Source organism: Rhinolophus sinicus, chromosome 17 (genome assembly GCF_057876585.1).
Source record: "Rhinolophus sinicus isolate RSI-liver-muscle chromosome 17, RSI-T2T, whole genome shotgun sequence".
In the NCBI taxonomy this organism is placed as follows: Eukaryota; Metazoa; Chordata; class Mammalia; order Chiroptera; family Rhinolophidae; genus Rhinolophus; species Rhinolophus sinicus.
Genome location: NC_142517.1, coordinates 208,003,936 through 208,027,625, shown reverse-complemented (window position 1 = coordinate 208,027,625; position 23,690 = coordinate 208,003,936). Strand labels below are relative to the sequence as shown.

At 57.0% G+C, this 23,690-nt stretch overlaps 1 protein-coding gene across 4 annotated transcripts in view; it reads right to left on the bottom strand.

The window, feature by feature from the left end:
* The window catches only part of DGKD (diacylglycerol kinase delta), a 100,885-nt gene that overhangs the window by 10,308 nt on the left and 66,887 nt on the right, over nucleotides 1–23,690 (bottom strand). For all 4 annotated transcript variants that reach the window (XM_074315247.2, XM_074315255.2, XM_019739753.3 and 1 more), the window contains 21 exons: nucleotides 23,003–23,109; nucleotides 22,514–22,639; nucleotides 22,286–22,388; nucleotides 21,472–21,634; nucleotides 18,848–18,956; nucleotides 15,754–15,893; nucleotides 14,825–14,912; nucleotides 13,689–13,783; nucleotides 13,485–13,584; nucleotides 13,134–13,407; nucleotides 11,487–11,636; nucleotides 10,584–10,712; nucleotides 9,237–9,333; nucleotides 7,386–7,496; nucleotides 5,523–5,619; nucleotides 5,213–5,320; nucleotides 4,154–4,267; nucleotides 3,088–3,222; nucleotides 2,673–2,824; nucleotides 1,010–1,121; nucleotides 834–926 (listed from right to left, as the gene is read on the bottom strand). In XM_074315247.2, the coding sequence (XP_074171348.1) occupies nucleotides 834–926; nucleotides 1,010–1,121; nucleotides 2,673–2,824; nucleotides 3,088–3,222; nucleotides 4,154–4,267; nucleotides 5,213–5,320; nucleotides 5,523–5,619; nucleotides 7,386–7,496; nucleotides 9,237–9,333; nucleotides 10,584–10,712; nucleotides 11,487–11,636; nucleotides 13,134–13,407; nucleotides 13,485–13,584; nucleotides 13,689–13,783; nucleotides 14,825–14,912; nucleotides 15,754–15,893; nucleotides 18,848–18,956; nucleotides 21,472–21,634; nucleotides 22,286–22,388; nucleotides 22,514–22,639; nucleotides 23,003–23,109 (2,603 nt within the window). The remainder of the gene's footprint in view (nucleotides 1–833; nucleotides 927–1,009; nucleotides 1,122–2,672; nucleotides 2,825–3,087; nucleotides 3,223–4,153; nucleotides 4,268–5,212; nucleotides 5,321–5,522; nucleotides 5,620–7,385; nucleotides 7,497–9,236; nucleotides 9,334–10,583; nucleotides 10,713–11,486; nucleotides 11,637–13,133; nucleotides 13,408–13,484; nucleotides 13,585–13,688; nucleotides 13,784–14,824; nucleotides 14,913–15,753; nucleotides 15,894–18,847; nucleotides 18,957–21,471; nucleotides 21,635–22,285; nucleotides 22,389–22,513; nucleotides 22,640–23,002; nucleotides 23,110–23,690) is intronic.

Below are 23,690 nucleotides of genomic sequence, written 5' to 3'. Positions count from 1 at the left end.
CTCAGCGGGCAGGGGAGACACACGCCACGTATCAGCATGAGGGCCCGGGTGACAGCCACACCCTGTGCAGGCAGGAGGCCAGCCGCTGGCTGCGCTCCTCATGGAGTTTTCACAAAACCCTCCATGGAAACTGAGTCACAGAGCACTGGCTCAGGGGCCCATGGCTCCTGCCCTTCTAAGGAGCATCAGGCGACAGAATTAAACTCTTTCATAAATAAAGCAGCAAAGCGAGCTTATCTGAAAATCCCGTTTTCGGGGGCTGACACTTCCCCGGCTTCCGTTTGCCTGGGGACCCTCTGTCAGAAAAGGGGAATGGGACCAGCCACCTGCACCGAGGGCAGAAGTGCTGAGGTGGCCAAGGAAATAGCCGTGCTACGCCAGGACAGCACGGCATTTTGGAAGGAAGGGCAGAGGGTATAAAACTGGGCTTCTGGGCAGCTCCCAGCCATGTGACTTTTACCACGCGACAGCACCTCCTTGCCACCCCATCTAGTGCCTTTCCCTAGTGCCGCCTCTGCAATCCAGTCCCCCCCACCCAGCGTGCGGCCCGTGCTGCCTCCTCAGCCAGAATCACAGGGCTGAGTGAGAATGGGCCGCAAGCACTGCTGCCGAGAACAAGCCACAGGCAGCTGGGCCCCACCTGTGGGTGTCTAAGGGTGACTCGTCTACAATGACAAAGGAGTCCCGCACAGGAGTCTGACACTAGAGGTGACGTGGCTGAGGTGCGGCAGGAGGGGCTGTGCTCCAACCACCGGTCAGATCACACGAGATCTAGATACTTAAGGCCGGGAAGTCTGGCCTGAGCGCCCACGGGCACACCCCACGCAGCTCACCAGGGCCATCCTCCCGGCCAGCAGCAGCTCCGTCTCACTGCGCAGAGCCTTCATGTCATTGACCATTTCCTGGACAAAGCCGCAGTTCAGCCCCTGAGAGGAAGCAGAACAGATGCCCTGTAGGAGGTCCGAGGGCTGCAGGAGCCCCGAGAAGCGAGACCGCAAAGGCGAGGCACCTCCGTGGCTCTGGGCCTGCTGTACACGCGGTCCATGGACTTGGAGCTGGCATTGACGGCATGGGCGAGCTCCTGCTCCACGTCTCGGTGGCACTCGGCGATCTCCCGGATGCTGGAGAGAATGGGTACACGGCACTCAGGACAGATGCAACCTCACCTCGCTGAAAAGCCCACGTTCTACCCGGAGAACCAATGTGGACCACGGCTCGGCCACGATGACCAGCTCAGAATGACCCTGTCAATCATTTCCTGACCAATGGCAAACAGAGGAGGTCTTACGTGGAAAAGCTGACATCAACATCCAAGTTTTTCTAGAAACTTGATGGGGGAAGAAAATGCCCCAAATGAGACTGACACCTTATAAAACAGCAAACTGGCAAGGAGCACGGTTTGCAGGCCTGCACGTGGCCCCTGACGCTTCCTGGAAGGGGACTCTGCCCACCCCGCTCTGCAAGGGAGATGACAGAACCCTCCTCTGATGGGGACAATCCTGGTTAAACGAACGGCTCAGGCGCAGGACACGGCCCCAGGCAGCAGCCCCTCGGCCGAGGGACCCACACACATTCAAGGCTTAGGTTGGGCACGAGACCACCGGGGCCAGAGGGCAAGCACAAGGCAGGGAGCCAGCTGGGGGGAGCGGGGTGCGGAACCCCTGTCCTGAGTGTGGGGAAAACGGGGACTGCTGACATGGCAAGGACCCCCTCCCAGCAGGCCGCTGGGGCAGCCACAGGCCGGGAGGTCCCGAGCAGGAGTACAGGAGGCAGCTAAAGCCTGCGCCCGGCAAGGAATTGGACTAATACTTGAGGAGCAAAGCCATCAGGCCCGGTCACTGATCTGATAATGCAGAGCTGGTGGGAGGCCCGGGGGCAGAGGTGGTGCCAGCTGCCTGACATGGAGAACGCAGGGCACAGGACATGCTCACGGGGAAGGACAGAGCCAGAATGGGCACCCAGAAGCAGAAATGCCTGAGGGACCCAGGACGGCTACGGCCTGCTGGCTGAGGGGCTGCTGCCTGGGGACAGCACGTGAGGGCTGCAGAGCCCAGGACCTGCAGGACAGCACTGCTTCCGCCGAGGGCAGAGGATGGGACAGCCAGAGAGAAGCCCACACGGACGGCCAGGGCGCACAGCCAGCGTGTGACCTCAGGCGGGACGCTGAGGCAGGAAGTGAAGTACAGTGAGACAGAACCAGACCGTAGCTGTAGTCACTGGATGTGGCAACAAGGGGGCACAGGTCACCAGGCTGAAGCCCACTTGCTGGAGGGAGGCAGAGCGGTGGCAGACACACCAGGCGGGAGGGGAGGACAGTGGGCAGAGCGCTGACCACCGTGCTGGGAGGGCCACAGTGGCTCCAGGAGCCGCTCAGAGGCCGAGTAAAAGGAGGAAAGGCCTTTAGCTCGTTTTTTGTTTTTTTTTAACTGTAAGAGCCGAGTGCAAATGTGCCTCCTGGGGTAGAATGGAAGTGGGAAGTGGACTAACTGTTCTCAGGAGTCCAGGGCAGGTTTTCAGATCTGGGAGACAGCTCTGAAAACACCTGTGGGTTTAAGCTTCCATCTATGTAAACCCCGAGCAATCTCTGAGAGACGGTAAGTGGAAACAAACCAAAGCCACAGGCAAACAGCAAGCCAGCAGGAGGCTGACCGTGGGGGAGGGCGAGAGCCCACCTGTGGATGAGGGCCCCCGCCGCCCGCCCAAACTGGTCCATCTGGGTGGCTTCCTCCTCGGACAGGATCTCCGGGTGCAGACAGAAAGACGGCGGGCGGGGCAGCTCGCACTTCTGCTTGTCTTCCCAGGACTTCAGGGTGTTCTCAAATGCCTAGGGCATGGGAACCAGCATTACAAACCTCCTACCGCTCTCGAGAGGCCATGCGCATCTAACGTGGACAGTGACGAGTGGGACAGCAGCAGGCTGACAGCGGGAAGGGAGAGACAAGTCTTTCCTACAGTGGGCAGGAGGAACAGGCCCAGGAGTTACCGCCACGCTGGCTTACTCCTTGTGTCTAAAGTACAAACTCCTAGAACAAAACATTAGAGCTGCGAGGTCTCAGAAGGGGCCCGGGGCCCGCAGGCAGCCCTTACCCGGTCTCTGGTGAGCATCTGTGCCCGGTTCTTGTGGACGATCCGAATGCAGCCTGGGGGCTGGACCCAGGCCTCTCCGTCCACCTGCACAGGCACGCCCTCGTCCCCCAGGATGGCGATCTTCACCGTCCGACACTGAACAAACATCGCAGCCGTTACGCATGCCCCGGGCTGACCAAGGAGCCTGACAGCCGTCTCAGCCCTGCAGCCTTCCTGTCTTATGCACCCCGCACACGGCTGACCTGGGGCGACCACACCACAGCCGGCCCCGCCCTCAGGGTCCCCTCACCCAGCACTGCATCTGTGACCACAGTGAGGACTCAAACACGAGAGCCGGGCCGGGGGTGGGGCCTCCCGGCTCCCGAAAGCCCTGGGTCCCTGCGTACATGCAACACGCCCAGAACAGAGCAAATGGCCAGCAAGTGGTTAACAATGGACTGCTTGTCTTTTTAACACAAAATGCTGCCAGAGTTAAAACTGTCACTTCAGGCAGCCTATTGTGTGGACAGACTGGGGCAGGAAGGGCTGGACAACACAGCCTGGGTGGGGCTCAGGTCAGCTGCTGTCCCCCAGGTCTGTGTGTAAGAGCACCGCCCTCCCCAAACCGTCACCAGAAGTAATGGGGGGCCTGGCCCGGCCTCCGCCCCTCCAGCAGGGCCTCAGAGCAGCTGCGGGGCTACACCTTCTCCACCCACCACACACACTCAGCCTCCGCTCCTGAGCTCAGGCTGTTGCTTCTAAAAGCTGCGGGCACAGGGCCGGGGCTGAGTCCAGACCAGGCCTGCGTCATCTCAGCAGGACAGGGCAGGACACAGGGCACCCACAGGGCAAGTCAGGGCAGGTGGGGGAGGGTGGCCCCAGTTTATAAAGAGTAGGTTTTAATTTCAAGTAAGCAGGTGAGAAGGGGTCTCTGGCCTAGGAGGCAGGGCCGGGCGGTCCTGGGAGAGCGTCAGTCTCCTGGGCTCTCTCAGGACACACTTATCAGGGAGGGCGAAGTCTCTGGGCCAGGCCCAGCATCTCCGAACGTCTCCCAGGTCCCTCCCACCCCCAGGACTGTGGCCAGTACCTGAGCAATCCGGTGGTGCTGCAGCTTAATGACCCGAGAGACGGCCATCTGCATACTGCCAAACACAGCGACCACCTCCAAGATCTTATCATCGAAGGAAGGAGCTGCGAACGTCTGAAACGGCAGGGTCAGAGCTGAGCCCGCGTCAGAGCTGAGCGGGGCGCCACCGGCCCGGGACACGCCCCCACGCGCAGGTGGGCTGCCGCACCGGTAAAGCCAGGCAGGCCCAGGACGAGAGGTGATGTGTCCTAACTAAAGAACCCCTTCCTAATATCCTGGAACCAGCTACTCGGGATCAAATTCCGGCTCTGCCACTTAGCCCTGTGACCTTGGGCAAGTTCCTGAAGGTTTCCTCATCTGTCAAGTGGGATAATACTGGTGTGCTTCTCGAGGGGTGGTTATGAGGGCGGAGTTACTATCTGCACAGACTGAAAACAGCGACCAGCGCACAGTAAGTGTACTGTGTTAACTATGTTGGTTAATTCTTATGTACAAAGGAAGCCATGCCCCTGGTTAAAACCCTCAGTGCCTCCCAGCTCTCGGGCACAAACCCACAAGCTCTTCCCGGGCTTCCCCGACCCTGAGGGAGCCCTGACTCCTCTGCACCCCGCCCACCTGCTGTGCACTGCCCTGGGCAGCCACTAAGCCTCTCATCCGCTGCACCCTCTGCCTGGAACAGCCCCCACCCACCCACCTGACCTGGCCAACCCCAAGTCATCCTCAGGTCTCAACACAGATGTCCCCTCCTCCGAGAAGCCTTCCCAGATTGCCCCAAGGCAGGATGGGTCCGGCGTCTGTGGTCCACCTGTGCCTCTGACAACATCTGTTCTGCCTGGCCCCCCTTCTCATGGGCAGGGGACCCCATCTGTCTTGTTCACTGTACCCCCACTGCCAGCAGGAAGGCGTCCATCCCTCTGCATAACTGACAGAGCACCCCCAGCACTGCGCTGACGCTCTGTCAGGGCCCGAAGGGGCCGACGCTCCTCGAAGGGGCTGCCTCTCTGGTTACCGCCACCCCTCCCCAAGCTGGGGCCCACGTCACCCAGCACCCATACGTACATCATCTTCCTTGGTGCCCCCCCAAAAGTTGGTCCCTCCGGCGTAGCTGGGAATGTTGAGGACTGCAATTCCCTGGAGGCTGGGGAGCGGGATGGGCCGCCCGTCACACTGAGCAGTGGAAACGCAGGACAAGGAAAGAAAAGAGACACGCAGGGCATCAACCGGTCCTTCTCCACTAGTGAGCCGCCCCCAGGGCTGAGGAGGCCACGGCCGGCAGCTGGGCTCCCACCGAGGGACCAAAGGCCGGTGTCCACAAGGAGTAATGCCCCCAGGAGACCAGACGGGCCCCTGACCGCCTGCTGCCGCTCACCTCCAGCAGGACCTTTTGCTCCAGGTTCTTGTAGGTTCTGTGCAGCAACTCTTTGGTCCCGAGAACCCCGTACCACATCATGTTTTTGGTGCGACTCCTGGAGATGAAAAGCAAAGAGCTGACGAGGGCTCTGGCTTTCTTCCTACAGTTAAGTCCAGTCACTGCTGCAGAATGTGGGGATGGCACCTGATCCCATGGGTCAGACTCAGCAGTTCCTTACAGCGGTGACACCTCGGGGAAGGGCATGCACTGGTGTGGTACCCACGTAAGATACGCAGAAACAGATGCATTTACTGACAGGACATTCTGCTAGAAAAAAGTATCCCCCAAGAAAGTAATCACACCCCGAAAGGTAAGAAAGGTAAGGCACAACACAACCTCACCAAAATCTTATAAATGATGGGGTTTTTCTGACTAAAATTATGCTTACCGTAAAAAATATGGAAAGCACAGAAAAGCACAAAGGAGAAAGTAATCTCCAGAATCCCCGCATCTGCATGGTTCTGTTTCCTTAGTCTTTCCCAGGTATGTGATTTAGCGGAGAGACAACCAGCCTGAGCCCTCTGCCTGACCCACTGCACTTCCCCGTGTCCCAAGCACGACTCATCTCTGGGGACAGGTCCCTACGTCGCTTATCGAATGAATCTTTGACCAGATGTGGCTCGTTCCCACTCTGAGCTCTGTAAATTACACGGCAGTGGGTCCTCTGCCCACGTTTCTAGTCAGTTCTTTGGGACAGATTTGTAAAACGAATTCTTCTAGGGAGACCTTTTGAAAGCTCTCGATGAAACTCAGGGAAGGTTCTAGCAGGGTCCAAAGGTTCTAAAAATGTGTCACTCATAGCCCTCACCTATTTCACTCGCTAAATTCTATGAATGTTAATGCCCTTTTCAGTTATTTCTGGCCCAACAGGGCACTGTGAATGACGGGCTCCCAGCAGCGGCTGCGTGCCAGGATGCGCGGGGCGCTCTCCACACACGGCCCGCAGCTCCAAAGCTTCTGGAGTCCTGAGTGTGATTTGATTTCCCCACGAATGTCCACCTACATACAATGCGGACAACTCCTCAGGTACGAGTGCGACTCCCTTCCATCCAGCCCCCTGGAGGCTTCCTTCCGAGTGACGGTGGCAGCACACGGGCCTCCTGACTCTCGCGTCAGTGGCTCTTTCCTGCACAACTGCATACCAGCTTCCCCTCCCTATTCTACACCATCAGAGCTGAACAGTCTCCTCCTCCAGGAGATAATGGGGGGTGGGAGGCAGGAGGCATTAACTCCACACTTCTCGAATTTCCAGAGGAGAGGGAATTCCTACTTCAGCCCAGGGAGAAAGCTCCCCATTTCTTCCATTCTGTCCCCAGGCCAGGAAGAGCAGAGATGGTAAGTTAGGGGGAGAAACTAAACATCCCCAGTGAAAGCCCTCAGGACCTCTCACGTGGCCGTCTTCCTGCATAAGGTGCATTCTCGTGGGGCAACCCACCCACGGGCAACAGCTGGTGTGATGAACACACAGACATCCTCCCAACGACACGGGGGACTCCGCGCACTGTTACCTGCCCTGTTCCAGCCTTCCCACAGACTTACGGCTTGGAGACTTGGCCTGTTCCCATCAACTACTCACACATGTTCTGGTATTGATTTGCCCCGAGCTGGCCCACCCTGGGAACCCTCCTCCAGGCTGGCCTCCTGGACTTTCCCACACCTGTGAAAGCACCTCCACTTTCTGACACATGGCGTTGGGGCTCGCCTTTGCCTCCTGCCTAAGGACTCTGCACATTCCTTTACCCTCTGGCTGTGGACAGTACCTCCCCTGCTCCAGAAGGAGAAAGGACGACGTGAAGGACAGGTCTGCAGGGCATCACCCACCTGCACTTCTCCGGGTGCTCATCACGCTTGTTGTTGAAGTCCAGGGATATCTTCGCATCCAGGCCGATGCCGAAGTAGTTGTTCATGACACACTTCTCTGTGTAGCACTCGCTGCAAAGGGGGTTTCGGGCCAATTACAGCAACCTGCTTATTAGCTGTTTCACTTCACAGCCTCCCACCCTCCAAGCATTTCTTTCTGAGGGCAAAGCTCATAGCTGTTTTTTGTTTGTTTGTGGTAACAGAGTTAACTCACATACCATATAACTTACCCATTCAAAATGCACAATACCATGATTTTAAATGCATTCACGGACTCACGTAACCATCACTCCAATCCATTTCAGAACACTTCATCTCCCCAAAAGGAAGCTTTAGCCGTCGGCCCCACCCCACCCCCACCCCACCCCCGCAAACACCGATCTGCTTCCTGTCTCTGTGGATCTGCCTCTCCTGGATATTTCACGTAAGTGGGACCACACAACACGGGGCCCTTCGCATCGCGCTCCCTTCACTGAGCACACTTTTCAAGGCCCATACGGGTTCAGTGCGCATCTCTTTAAAGGCCAAATATCAGTCCATTGTAGGAGGGACCCCATCTTGCTTAGCCATTTATCAGCGATGGGCATCTGCGCTGTTCACTCAGCGCCAGGCTTTGTGAACATTCGCACACACGCTCTAGTGTGAACGTGTGTTTCATTTCTCTCGGGCCTGTCTCAGGAGGGGAACTGCTGCGCCACATGCAAACTCAAGGTTCTGAGGACCTGCCAGACGGTTTCCCAAAGCAGCCGCTCCATCTCACATTCCCATCAGCAACATCCCACCTGATGACTCTATGGCACACCTGAGACGCACACCAGCCTGAACTCTGGATCTCAGAATATCCCTCAGAAACTCCTAGGCCCAGTCAAAGCAGTTTTCAAACGTGACACATCCATCCCCGCCCCTGTGGCAACATGCTTCCCTTTCCCGTGTCCTCTGCTGATAAGACTATTTCATTCCAGCTTCTCCCCCGGCCCTTACGCTCCTGCCACGGGGCCAAACCCTCCCATTATCATGGCCCCCGGGGTCACAGCTGGGGGTGCTCTGTGGACACTGGTTCCTCTCCAGGACAGATGCGTGATGGCAGCAGTCCCTGACCCTTGACCCAGAGGACGCAGCACGGAGAGAGTATGTACTCCTTGACGTTTGTCGTGGAAGTTCCCCAGAAAGTCAATGGGGGCGGGTGGGCTCGGGGTGACAGCTTGGACCAGAACTCTGTGCACTTTAGGTCAACAGGCTTTTGCAGCCTGACCCGAAAAGCAATCACCACACACACGTTCTTATGACGCATCTAATCCAAGGGCCTAAGCGCTTGGTGAGAGCAAAGCTCTGAGACAAACAGTTCTCAGTTGAAGACCACGTGCTCCCCAGTACTTACAGGTCCTGGGGGGGAGAGGGCATAGGGACAGCGGGGGCGGGAAGGAGGCTGGGTTACAGGAGACCATCCAGGCAAAGGCCAAATGACAAAAGTGCTGGGGTGTCAGGTGACGCCACGGCACACCACCCCTAGTCGAGGGAGGAGAGCAGCTTCTGTCCCCTCCCGTCTGAAGAGGAGAGGAGGAAAAGAGACCAACAGCCATAGCTGTAGACGTGGAACCTCGGTGATCTCAGGTGAAGGACTGAGTGCAGGGAGCAGGGACCTCCCCGCCCTCCACAGGGAGCTCCCGCACTCCAGCCGAGGTCTCATGATTCCTGGGCTTTCCTTACAGGCTGGAAGAGGATCACCTAGGCAACGTTCCCGAGTTTCTCTAATTCCAGATCAGATTTCTACGCTCCTTTGTTCTACGCCCACTTGGTTCACCCCATACTCACAGGTTTTCTGGTTCCGAGTTAAAGGGATCGGCATTAATTAACAAGCGACTGATGACTGAACCGCCAGGCAAGGAGCCAGACATCCCAGCCCGAACATCTGTGGGGAGATAACAGACGACACAGCAATGGTCAGCAGCTACTGAATTGAGGGAAGCTCGTGTCCTCCAGGCTGGCACTTTCCTCAGGACACGATAATTAAACTTTTCTAAAATAACGTATAAACATGTCCGAATTTTGACAATTAACAGTCTGCCCAGAAATCACCAACATCAACCCATATTCATGGAACAAAAATAAGCATACTGAGTGGCAGAAATCACACCTATGACAAATCAATATCTAATGGTAAAAGGGCTTATAAAGATAGTTTTCATTAAATGTACGAAACTCCACCAAAAGATTCATACAACTTATCTTCAGATCCAGCCGTACAACTTTAGAAGGCTGAACTCATGAGAAATAAACATCAGGGAACAGTCAGGTGACCAGAAACTTCAAGCTGCGTGCACCAAGTTACACTTTTTACATTAAGGTAGAGATGGAGCCCTGCTTTTGAACATTCTGCCAATCCAGCCTTCCAGTAACATCTCCGGCAGTGATTAACCAAATATCTCTCATTAGCCTCACTTCCCAAGGGCTTCTGGGATTTTCTTTCTGTTCAGTTGAGATTCATTAGAAACTGCCAAATCACTCACAGGAATAGAGGGTGTGGCTAGGAGGCTTCAGGAACCTCCCTGAAGCTGAAGGGAGTATTATTGGCAATTTCAACCCCTTGTACCATTTCTTCCTTTGAGGACACAAAGTACTGTCACAATTCCCCCTGAGGGAAGAAGCAACAGGAGTGGCCTCACTCTCTCCTGGGCAAAATGAGAGCAAGGAAAGAAAGCGGGCTGGGCCCACCTCCCCCGGCAGCTGGCTGTGCTCCTGCAATCACGCTGGAAAAAGCAGGATGATGCCGCGGTCCGTCAGCACCTGCCTGGCCCTCCCTTTTCACTCAGGTAACTCCTAGTCGTCCTTCAGCACCCAGCTCAGGTATCGCCTGTCACACGACACCTTCACGGGCCCCCCGGTGGTGATTTGGGTGCTGTTTGCCCTTTGTAATAAATAAGGCCACTTGTCACACCGTGCTCTAACTGTGAAAGTCCGTCCTCTTCCCCACGGACTTCTAAGATCTTAAAGGACAGGGACCGAGTCTCATTCTTCCCACAGACCAAGCGCTGGGCCTCGTGCCAGGCCCCGGACCTCGCAGGTCGCAGGGCAGGGCCTCTGACAGCCTCCTGCAGGCTGGCTTGGCCTGGCCACTAGGCCGGCGCTGTCACCCTGCCCCCCGGGGGTGGGGACACTCACTCGGGAACAGGATCTTCGTGTTGAGTGCCGGCAGGCCGTCCCGGTTTCCTGACTGGGGAGGAAGAGAGGCAGAGCTGCCCAGGGACAAACTTCCTTTGCTTATCAGCTTCTCACATGGGGATTTGGACACTATAAAAACAGGACAGAAGGCTGTAAGAGACAGTCCAAAATAGAACAGGACTAAACTCCCGGGAACAACCATTAGAGACGTGCCAGGTGGACGGGCGAGGGACGTGAGGAATGGTTACAAGCCACTGGTCAACCCTAAGTAGAGTGGGCAAGATAGAGAACAGGGGACAGAGAGGCAAGTGGGTTTGGATGCCCTGTAGAGGGTGACAAAGGCCACGGAGGGTGAGGCTGGGGCAGGGCACAGAGGGCTGTGGGGCCCATGCCAAGGAGTTCTGAGCAGCAGTGAGCAGGGAGTACATCCTCAGAGACACCTGCTAGGGGCCTGTCCAGGCTATAGGAAGGGCCTGCAAGCAGCCAGTGGACAGGGACGATTCTCCACTCAGGAGCCCAAGCTGGGGGCTGTTCCAGGAGGGTAAGGGTCCCTGGGCAGGTGGCCCACGGAACTGGGTGATTCCCTCGCCAAAATGCCAGCAAGGCCAGCTCTGGCTGGAGTGAATTTCGCACGCACACAGCGTCAGGCTGGCTGCAGCCAGGAGGACCTACAGGCCCTGAGCCCGGCTGGGTCTGGGGTGCGCAGGGAGGTTCTGGGGAAAGCAGACTCCTTAGCAGCAAGGCTCTTCCCCCACCTGCCACCAGACAGACCGCACACATCCTGACTTGATACCGCCAAGGGGCCAAAGCAGGGGGCAGGCACCCTGAAAACCCCCTCGGCAAGCTTCCCAAGTATCCCACAGGCGCGATGGCAGCACGGAGGGTCATCCCGCCGGCCGGCACCTCTGCGGAGGCTCCTGCACTTGGCAATCCCGCAGCTGTCGCCATGGCACACCCTGTCGTCCGACTTCAGGTCTTTTTTCTCCTCTGACTCAGAGAGACCTAGGACAATCCTCTCCTGCTCTTGGGTCTGGGCATTCTGCTCATCGACAGCTGTGCAGGGAAAGAAGGTTTGCCGCTCAGCAGTGGCTATGGACCCGCAGACAGTGCCAGGCTGACGGGACGCCTGCTGAACAGACGCCCCTCTTCTTCTCCCAGGTTGACGTATCTTCAAATGTCCTCTTGGCTAAAGGCTTAGACCTGAAGCCCCCACCTTGTCCCCACTGTTCCCCTGGTCCCAGCACAGCGCAAGTGCACCAGGCACCTGGGTATTCGTGCCAGTGGGAGGGGGACAAGGACCAAGAGGCCGGAAGATGTGGAGAGAAGGTGAGTGAAGGAGCGAGAGCCCAGAGCAGCCCGGGGGACAGGACAGGGCCCCATCTGAGCACAGCAGTGTGTGTGTGTGTGTGTGTGTGTGTGTGTGTGTGTGTGTGTGTGTGCGGGGGGGGGGGGGTTATGACCTGACTATTGTCACTGAAGCAAGACGCAGGCCAACTGCCCAGCGTGGAAAAGGTGAGGGCTGGGAATGACTGAAGCAAGTGGAGTGGTGTGAAATGGTGTCTGAGGGAAATGAGAGACAAGACAGACCAAGGACGAGAACAAACTTGCTCAGACAGATCTGGGGGTCCCAGTGAGGTTGGAGGCCATGGCGCTCACAGGCCAGTGTGGTTTGTTCAGTGTTTTCAAAGCTTAGCAAACCGAGTCTAGAAAAAGGGAGTGACCGATGAAGTGGGACTTTCATCCTATGCGGTCTACCTGCCTGCCCCAGGCCCATCGTGGACACAGCACAGGCAGCCTGGACGCCAGGCCAGTGACCTGACCCCGCGGCGCTCACGGTCCACCCAGCTCTGTGACCACCTCCCCGGCTCCCCAGCCTCCAACCCCTCAGTGCAGCTGTAGCCTGGCCAGCCTCTCTCTCTGCCCATGGACTTCATAGCCTCACCTCAGTCCCTGGCCGGGCCCACCGCTCTCCTGGGCACAGGGCCCCCTCACCGGGTGGCCTCAGGACACCTCAGCTCTAACCACCAAGCTCTCTTCAGAACTCACTCCCTTGGAGGCAGCCCCGCCTCTGACTCAACAAAGCCCCATGACACAATCCACTGCTGCCACCTGCTCCTGAGGGGCTGTTACCGACATTCAGCAGTGACCACAGGATAGGACCCTTGCAGGGAGTGGGTCCCCTCTCCAGGGATCCCTCTCTCCAGCATGCTCCCTGCGTGAGCCCATGTGTGGCACCTTTTCACCAGCTGGGGGCGCCCTCTCCACTCCACCTTCCACCTTCTAGAATCCCGGGGTGCCCCCACCCCAGTCAGCAGCATCTTTACATCAGACACAAGTAGGTGAACAGGGAGAAATGTCCGCAGCACGTTCTGAGGGAGGAGGTGCTACCACATGGCAGGCAGTCTAGAGGGAAAGTGGATGGGCTGGCAGTGACCTCGCGCTGTCAGGCTTTGGTCTACACCTGGACCCTTTCTATCGCCAAGATTGGGGGAAGTGGGTGTGCCCAGTGCTGGCCTGAAGAAGGCTACTCATTCTTAAGAGACCAGCTACCTTTTTCTGTGTGTTCTATGATCTGACGAATGGCCTTCTTCAGGCTATTGGCTCTTAGCATGAGTTGTTCCCGAGGCCGGAATATCTGTGGCCGGGCTGGGCACGCTGACCCCACTGGGCGTTCCACGGTGGCGCCACAGCCGCTGCCTGCCCCTTCTCCATCTTCTGTCTCCTCGGCGATGGTGGGCGGTGGGGTGGGCAGAGAGGATGAGGCCTGGGACTCGTCGTCCAAGGTCTTGAGGAGAGAATCCAGCTTCTCTTTCAGGACGGAGCACTGGATGGTAAACAAAGGGCAGGGAATGCAGTGCCTCTCCGCCCCGACCCCCTCCGCCTAGGCGCCCGGGGACAAACCTTCTTGGCCATGACCTCCGACTCCTCGGAGCTCTCAGTCGTCCTCTCGTAGGCCTTCCCCACTCGAGCCACGAAGTCCTTCACCGTCTCGCAGAGCACTCTGGGAGGAAACGCAGAAAGCTACTTCTAGAGAGACAGTTCTGGCTGAGAACCCAGCGCCCTGTGTGCTGGACCCCTGGCTCCCCGGGGGCCACAGGCACTCACTTTGCTGATGAGATCACCACTGAGTGCTGGTCAGAGGTCAGGATTTTAGAAAGATGAGCTGCGACCGAGTCTTCATAGAAGAGAATTTGCTGTACCTACAATTACCCCAAACAGGGCGGGGTGACTGCCGGTTCATGCCTGTGGGATCCGCACCCACTGCCTCGCTGGCCCAGCCTCAGCTCGCGTCCCTAATCTGAGACCCGCCAGTGCTACCTGAAAGGTTCCGAAGGCTTCAGCAAGATGTGGACAGATGGATCGCAACAAAAAAAACATGTCAATCAAAACTTACAAACCACTCGTGCTTCTTTAGCCCAAGATTCACCACCACCAGCCTGTGCTAAGAACTATAATCTTTTATCTGCTTCCACAGACAGGGCTCCTTCATTTAGGTCCCATTCATAGCAGACAACACATTTTGCTGCCTGACTGGGACTTGGCCAGTCCCTGCCTTCTCTCTCTCACCTCTGCCTGCTGAAAAGGGAGCGCTACCCCCGTGTGACGGACCTCTGTTTAGGCCCTAGCCCAGGGCTCAGCAGACTTTACTATCAGCTAGACAGTAAATATCTGAGGCGTCGCACACACATTCTTCCTCTCTTAAAAGGTACCGACCAGCCATGTGAGAGCAGGCCTGGGCCGTCGCGTGCCCTGGCCCCTGGCCTCGACCCTCGGGACAAGCAGGCAGCCCTGGCAGAGCTCTCGCTCTCCTGCTCAGCCAGCAGCCAGCTCGCCCAGCGGGACAAGCACAGCTATGTATCCAGCACTGTGCTGCTGCAGGACAGAAGAAAAAGAAGCAAAGCCCAGGCCTCACGGGACTGTTAATCACAAAAATAATCACAGGACGAGAAGCAGAGCTAAACGCTGAGCTCGCACAGGCCACCTGCAAAGGCCAGTCACGTGGACCGGGGGCGTGGGGCAGCAGAGGGCACAGAGGGCCAATAGTGTGCTCCGGGGAGGGGTAGTCCTTAGGAGACCACCATCACAAAGCACCCCAAATCTCGGTGAGAACCTGGGAAGCCCCCAAAGCCAGGGGGTGGGGGTCAGAGGCCACACGGCTCCAGCTCAACTTTGGGCTGACACTGCACTTCTGTGAACCTATGTAGGGCGGGGCATGTTAACAGGGGGGACACCGGAAGTACCTCGGAACCATCGCTGAAGTCCTCGGTGACGACGGTGGAAGAGGACGCCTGCCGGGGGAGTTTGGTCTCATAGGCCATGACGCTCCACCTGCACATGAAGGCAGTTGTCAGCCTGGATCCAGGGACCAGGGCCTGGGGACTTGCTCTTACGACAGCTCTAACTAGCTGTAAGCCTTCTATCTGGACTGCTTATCCCATAACTTGGCTCCCCACTCAGCTGAGAACAAATGTCACACCAGGAGGGTAGTGCAGCTGCACCGAAGGAAGCGAAATGAAGCCCCCAACAGAGAGCTGCAATCCGCAGCCAGCAGCCAGCTCCCCCAGGGCGTGTGTGCAATGCACAGGCACCAGAGGCAGCCACCCCCCTTAAGTGGACAAGGAACGGTAGGGGCAGCTAGAGTGCGCTGGAAATCACACCTGCTGATCGCAACCACAGGGTCCCGTGAGAGAACAGAAGATTCCCAACACCACCAACACCACAGGCTGTGGGGAGTGGGGGTTCAGACACGAGCTCAGAACTCAGGTAAGATGCCAAAGGCAATGCAGACAGAGAGTATGGATCCAATACATAAGATTGTTCTGGGAACACAACACGGGGAAAGGGGTTTGCTAACTATGGCTAAAGAGCGCTCTGCTGACAGGTATCAGAGGAGGGCTGAGTGGCCAAGGGGACAGAGTCCCCTTCTGCAACAGCCCCAGTGAGTCGGGCTTGGCCAGACCACTCTAGGGCACGGTTCCTAACCTGTTCTGTTGGTTGTCATCTTTTTCATAATCTTGATCAAAAGTGAAAGACTACTAGAAGAAAAGAATTCCTGCTCAGGTCAAATGTTTACCACTACCTGCAGGGAGCCTATGATTTCCAGAGACCCTGGGTAAGAACCCCTGGTTGAGGTGACCTGTCGGTCGCATGAGAACACGTCCCCACTCACCTGTCCAGCATCTTGGTGCTGGCCCTTTCCAGCTTCTCCAAGATCTGTGGGAGCTGCGTGTCGTCATCACAGGCCGAGCCCCAGCCCAGCACACGAGCCAGGTCATTCCCGGTACCGAGCGGCAACACTCCCAGCTGACACTGGCAGAACACAGCGGGGAAGACAAGGCCTGAACCCCTCATTCCTACCGACCACAGTGGCTCACCTCAGTGTGAGAAACCTGGTGTAAGCCGGGGTGGCGATTACATTCCAGGCAGAGGCAGAGGCACAAGGTAGGACAGACGGCCCATCGAACCCCACAAAAGACTCCTCCCTCTCCCACAGTCCCTCGTCCCACCTGTTGCCACGTTCTGACAATCCCCTAGGGTCTCTCTGATCTACAGTGCCCAAATCCCTTCCTTGCCATTTTCACAGCCAGCGCCACAGTCCTGTCCCCGACTGTTGAGCCCCTGAACCCCTGCAGAACCATTCTGACTCCCCACCACCATCTCTCCACCCACTCCTTCACCTTACTCACTAATACCAAGTTCATCTTCCATAAACACCACTAGTGTCATCACTCTTCTAAAAACATCCTCAGTGGCTTCTAAGTCCCATCAAAACAGGTACCAGCACATGCACAGGCTCAAGGCCACCGAACTCAAGCATGCCCAGTGCTCGGCCAACATCCCGCCACCTGCCACTCCCCGGAGACCCATGCATTGCTCAGGCCTCGCCCCCACGCCCCCAGAATTCCCACCCCAGAGCCCCCATGAACCCCACAGCCAGGTCAGTGCTGAGGAAGCTCCCTACATACTGGCTGCCCGAGAACTCTCCACCTCCCCCTCCGACGTGCAGTGCGGGCCGGTACTCGGTCCTCCCTAAACACTGCACAGCCCAGGTCACCTGCCCGGGCAACAAGCAGGCCATGAGCTGGAATGGAAGGTTAAGACAAGGAAGCCCGAGCTTCAGGCGGAGAGGCCCCGGCTGCATCCCTGGGGCCTGAAAGAAAAGGTGTGGCCAGTGGAGTAAAGGTACGGGAACGCCCGGCTGGGGGGTGACCCTCCTGCCAAGCAGGGTAGTGAGTCCGAGGCAGAGAAGGAAGAAGGAGCCAAACTGGGGGGCTCTGGTAATCTGCAGTATGAAGTCTGGACTTGATCCTAAAGCCAAGGGGCCACTAAGGAAAGCTCGGGGGGGGGGGGGTGAGCATGAGCCGACCCCGTAGTGGGAGAATGCCCCCAGGGAGGAGTGGACAGACAGAGGCCCAGGGTCAACAGCATACGGGGTGGCAGGACTGAGCCCCAGCAACTAACTACAAGTGAGGAGGGAGAGTGAGGGAAGGAGAATCAAGAACAGCTGTCATGTCTCTGGCTCGGACGTCTGGTGGATGACATTTTCAGACTCTAAGGAAAGGAACGTGGGGCCCGTGGGGCTGAGCAGTGGGCTCAGTGCTGGAAAGGCCGGGCTTGAGGTGGGGAAGGGCAGCCGGGAGGGTGGGAAACACCGACCGAGCGGCAGGGTCCTGGGGAGGCTGGGGGAGGGGTGAGCAGGGGTTCAAGTGCCACAGAGAAGCCGAAGGAGATAAGTGCTCACTGAACTCAGCGGAGTGGATGAAATCTGCCTTCCTGGCGGCTGATAATGAACTTGCAGTGATCCTGGGAGCCAAAACTTAGCCCTGGACCTAAGTGTGGTGCTCTGACTTCACCACGAGGGGGCAGCACTCTCTTTCCTGAGCAAATGGCCTCCCCTGAGCGGAGCAGTTCACCCTCCACCTTCCGCCTCACGCAGGAGCCAGGCGCTAATACTGACAACAAACAGTCCACCCCACCTACAAGGACCACCAGCACTGAGAGTGGGAAGAGAATGCGGAGTCTCTGAAAAATACGCTCCAGGCAGGGCAAAAATCTGAAGAAAAAACATGATGGAAGCAAATGACAAACGCAGAAAAATATGACCAACAAGGAGTTTATATCTCTAATATGACAATAATCCTTAGAAATCAATCTTTTCCAAAAGGTAAATACTCCAAAAGAAATCTAGACAGGAAACATAAACAGGTGGTTCATTTAAAAATTCGTGGTTAACTGAGGTGGTTGACTTCACCAGTATTAAATAAAAAACAAAACATACTTTTTCGTCTTAGTCGGACAAAAAAGAAAAAGACGCGCAATGGACAGTGTGTGGGAAAGGACAGTTTTTCCGCAGCACCAGGACATTAAATGGGTACAGCCTGAGGCAGAGCGGGCGGCAGTACAGATCACACGCTAGTGTGGGCGCTCTTTGAAAGAGAGAGAGCAGGCGGGGCGGGTGCACACATGGTTTTCAGCAGAGCTGTCTTCATGAGGCCATCTGAGCGCCCATCAGTGGGGAGGAAGCGAGGCCACGCGGCAGGCACCGCCCAGCGGGGACGCATCCCGCAGACCTGACTTACTGCCAAGGAGCGAGCGCCCGACCCCGCAACACACTGATTCGTCATCGAGTGCGGGAACCGAACAGCATGGCAACGCGAGCCCGCTTGACTCAACACTGCGTTACCCTACATACACACTGACAGACAGGTCTGAGCGACAGCTGCCCATGTTAGCAGTGGGTAATTACGGGGGGAGAAGGAGAGGAAGCAGGAAGTGGAAAAATCAATGAACACCTCTTTTCTTACAATCAGAAAGATCTGTGTTTAATTCAATACAGAAAAAAACTAAGGCCAAGGGACTCCAACCCTGACTTGAAGTTCAAGTCTACTTCTGTCCTCTCCTCGCAAACAAGAGGCATCAGGCCGCAGATGACATCACTACCCCATAAGGAGCCGGTGAGGGTGCGGCAAGGGGGTGGCCCCACTCAGACCTGCTCCCAACCTGGGACTTCCGGGGAATGGATGCTCTTTGCGAAGCTCTCTTTACTTTTCACTGTGACGTTCCCATCCCTGCACCACAGCCCCAGCCAGTGCCCCAGCCCTGGCCCCATGATGCTATCGAGCTATACCTGCTCTTCCCCCAGACTTTTGCTGGTCCCCTGGGGAACAGTGCTCCCAGGGGGCAAGGGGTGTCACCGGGAGAGCCAGGCCTCTCTGACGGTGGCCTCACTCTCCCCGGGGTTGGGTCCATCCATGTTCAGGTACCTGTTTGTGAAGATTGAGGCTGTCGATTTCAGAGAGGACCCAGCCAACACTGCCATCCCCACCGCAGACCAGAATCCGGAATGTGTCAAACTTCTGGAATAAGCGTAAGCTGCAGAGAAAAGGGGACATCAGTGAAATGACGCACATTCTGAAGGACAAATGGCGGCCATTTCATCCTGGGCCGAGGGGCCCTGTCTGCGCTGAGCCGGCGCTCCGCCTATGAATGAGCCTCTCAGAGGCAGAGCCCAGCCCGCCGGGACCCCAGGCACCTGAGGGCAGCAGCTAGGCCTCTGCGTCCACCCCACTCCCTGGCCCTCAGCAGCCAGCACCCACACGTCACTCAGGCCCAGGCCGCGGGGTTCTGCCCACACTGTACCTGTCCCTCTGGGCCATTCCATCTTCCCAGGTGACATGACCCACCCTTTCACCCCTCGTAACTCCATCTCCCTCCTGTTCTCCTCGTGGTCACCGTGCCCCTCGCATGCACTGCCCCCTCAGGACACCCCACTGCCTTCTGCTCGCTCCTCACCCTCTTCCCAAGTGGCCTCCTCCACATTTCGGCTTCAGGGACCACACGGACACCGATGACCCTGAATGAGCCAGACGACTCAGAACGACCTCAGGCTTCCTGAAGACACACCTGCACTTGTCTACCAAACACACCAGTGGGGTGTCCCATGCGCACCTCCCTGTCCAAGGTTTCCCTCCTTGGAGAACTGCAGAGCCTCATCAACCCGGTCGCCGGCCACTCCCCACTGTCCCGAGTGCAGGCCACCACTGCTTCTCTCGTAATGGCTACAAGAGACTCCGCCATACCTCACGTCTCCTGCGGGGCACCTTCAATTCCTGCGATCAGTGTGATTTTCCCAAACAAGTCTCGAGTATCTAAGCAGTTACCGCCTTTCCAGGAAAGGTTCAAACCTCTCAGTCAGCACCTAGGGCCCTCCCTGACCAGCAGCTGCCTGCCCGTCTCCCCAGCCACCCCACTGTGTTCTCTCCTCTTTGCACACACAGCACCCTCTGCCTAGAAGGTTCCCCACCCCCCTCCCTGACAAGACAACACTAACTCTCCTCAGATGCTGGTTCAGGGGAGGAGAATCTGAGAGGACAGCTCCCCCACCCCCCACCCCCGTTTGATTTACAAGTCCCTTCCCCAGGTCCCCACAGAATCTATGCATCTCCTTGTCAAAGTGACAGATCACCCCGTCTTGTGACCTTGACTATCCGTTCGTGTGCCACACTCCTGGCAGGAGGCAGGGACCCCACCTTACTGGGCCTTGCATCTAGCAGAGTCTAAGCCTCTAGCAGAGGAAGCCCTCAGAAGACAAACAGGAACGCGTGACATGGCCCGGAACTCAGGACAAACAGAGGTGAGGTTCTGCAGTGGCAAGGTTATGACACAAACGGCCACACGTCCCTCTGAGAACACTGACCTCTCTTAGGCCTCCTACTCTCTGGAGCAGGTGATACATCGAGGACAGGAACCGAGGAAATGAAGAATTTTAATAGTAAGGTTGCAGCTGCCGTCCAGAAATGGGAATTCCCTAACCCGCTTGCACTGCGCCTGTTAGTCTTCCGCGCACGGCCTGCGACCCTCCTTAGCTTCCCTGTCCAACACCCTCGGTGCCACACTGAGTGAACCTGTTTGGTACACTGTGACAAGAGCTGTATTGTGTGAGCCCTCCATTGGCCCCTTTTGTTAACTAAAATGATTTCTTTATGAACCCAGCGGAGAGTGTGCTTGCATGTCATTCAGTTACTGAGTCTATCTATGGGGCGCCGCCTCTGAGGAAACAGACTAGAAAGCCACCATTTGTCACGTTTTCCAGCAGCGCCTTGCTGTCAGCGGGAGAACCAACACACAAGGCCCCCGGGGGTGTCGTCTCCACCCGGCACCCAGGCTCCTGTGAAAGCAACCCCTGCTCCAAAAACACCCTCCTCGGAGCCTCCCAGGAAAACACGCAGCGAGAACAGGATCTGCAAGCACTTCCCACCACACGTGTCTGGGGTGACCTCCCGAACGAGCCAGGAGGCTCTTACAGCCCCGACTTTAAACTGCTGCTTGCAAACGGGGAAGGAGCTAGTGCAAATGACAAAACTGACAGAAGCAAACGTTTTCCACAAACCGGTAAAATGTACAAACCTAGAAAGGACACACATCAGCTCTCCAACTAGCGGATAAAGGTGTAACTACTGTGCCTCCCACACCAGCCCTCGCACATCTGCACGTCACTGCACCCGGCCGGTGAGCGATCTCTTGTGGCCTCCAACGTGAAAAATCTCTGTTCTGGCCTCACTGGAGGAAGCAGCCACCCAAAAAAACGAGGCAGGTCTGTAACTACTGACATCAGAACACGTCCACAGCACGCCGCACAGCAACAGGGGACACATGACTACGTGTGACTTAAAAATGTGTGCACACACGTTTGCAAGCTGGACGGACAAGCACCTCTATTAAGAGTGGGTACCTCCGTGGGTGGAATTTGGCGAGGGGATGATTCAAGAAAGACAACTTTTATTTCCTGTTTTAAAATGTCCATATCTTTGATCCTTTTTTAATAAACATGCATTATCTTCAAAGTTTTTTTAAACTCCAAGCAAGACATATTCCACAAGCTTCCTACCCGAGGTGCGGTCCTCCGTTCATGAGGTCAAAGACCTGGGCAGGGTTCAGCAGCTGTTTGAATCTTCTGAGGAACTTCACGCCCTGGTTATCCCCGCTTTTTGAATTGACAAAGACCAACAAGGGGCTTGTGCACGACGGAGGGCATGTGGCCTTCCAGAAGCCTGGAGGGAGGATGGGAAAGGACGAAAGAAAACGTGAAAGCCATGAGGCATGAGGGGCACTCTTCATCGTGCAGGAAGTGGGCACGTCTGAGGGCCCTGCAGCTCCCAGGTGCATGCCCAGGAACCACAAGAGATTTGTGAGCACATTTCCACAGCACCGCCCCGCAAGAGGAAAGGAGTCCCCGCCCAATGTGACTTCACATTTACAAAGATGCTGAATTTCAGAAAGGCCGCACCCAGCATGCTCTGGCTTTCCCTATTGTTCTAAACCTGGAAGAACTGACTTCCTGAGACACATGCGTGTGCCCCAGTCTGCCGCCTTCCCGCCAACACCTGGTAACACACATCATCAAATGCCACCCGAACAGGTGAGGCAGGCATGGAACTGTGCGCTGATCAGTCTGCTGAGTCTCAGACAGCTGACTAGACCCACCCCCTCTCAGGAAGGAACCAGCCTCGAGTCCTCAGCGTACCCAGTGGCCATCGGGACACCCTTCACCACCTCTGTACAAACTCCTCTCCCCGACGAGGGGGCCTGACCTCCTCCTGACCACGTCACAATCACCAGCACAGCCTGTTCTAGCGTGGGGGAGGAGAAAGCGCGGCAAGGGAAGCACGAGGAAAGGGACAGGCCAGGAGCGCGGGACCCACCATCGGAATCGATGCTGTTGAGCGCCGTGGGTGGGATGACGGACACCTTACACAGGCCCAGCGGGCACTTGGTCAGCAAGGACTCCTTACATGCCGTGTGCACCTGAAACAAGCACCCACGGGCATGGGGGTCACGGCCCCTTCACACACACCGGGACGCCGGGAGGAGTGGGCTGCGCTTCTATTCCCACCAGGGCATTTCCCAGACCCCCCAAGGGCCGCACTCACCGTGACCTTGCACCAGAGGCAGCGCCAGTCCTGCAGGCGCAGCACACTGCCGCAGGTCTTGTCACACACTGTGCACTTGGCGCTCACGGGCAGGTTCCCCTCCAGCCACTGGTGAGGCATGGCAATCTGCAGACCAAGCAGACATGCACTCGGGACGGCCCCGCCCCACACGGCCCAGGAGCCCTCGGGCAGAGGTGCTCCCGAATGAACTCAGCCAGGACACTGTTCTCCACACAGGCAGAGGGAGGCGGGGTCTGCAAGGGGCTGCCCCATGCACGGCTCCTGCCCCAGGTGCAGAATGACACAGGGCAGAACTCGGGAGGACAGAGGCCACCCAGATCCCCCCAATACAGGGTGGGAGCAACTCAAACCCACGAGAAGAGATCTGAGCACAGGCCAGTGGGGGCGGCAGAGGGTCCGCGGCCTGGGCACCGGGTGCCAGCAGGAGAAGAGGACGGCCATGCAGGGTCGGCAGCCCCCTGAGCCTACCCCGTCCTCGTCCTCGATGATGTCCTTCCCGATGGAGGCCAGCGTGGTCCACTTGCAGTTATTGGTCGCGCGCACAGCACACCGCTTGTGGGCCTTGAACTTGCACACTGTGAGAGAATGAGACATGAACCCTCGAGCCACTGCCGTGCTTGGAGACACTCTGGAGGAACTGCCCGGTGTCTTCTGGGGAAGTTGCAATGAACACACAGCACTCCCCATTATAAGCTAACTACTGGGGCATGCGCAGGCACTGGGCACGGTGACACTACATGCCCACTACGGCCAGGAGTCAGCAGAATTTCTGGAAAGGGCCAGAGAGCAACCAGCTCCGGCTTTGTGGGCCATGCCCGGTCTCCGTCCCAACAGCTCAACCCACCCCTGAAGCACAAGGACCGCCATGGGCCATGCTTCACGTACAAATACTGAAGTTTAAATGTCACATGATTTTATGTGCCACAAAATAGTCGTCTTCTCTTTGATTTTTTCCAACCATTTAAAAACGTAAAACCATTCTAAACTTCACAGGCCGTGTAAAAGCAGGCAGCAGATGGGATCTGGTCCGGGGGCCACCGCTGGCCTTTCTCTGCTCCTGCCCACACACTAAGCCTGCCCTCTACATCCGGAAGACAAATGTTATTCCATAACCCAATTTACCCGGGGCGGGGGCTGACTACACGGGGCCAAAAGA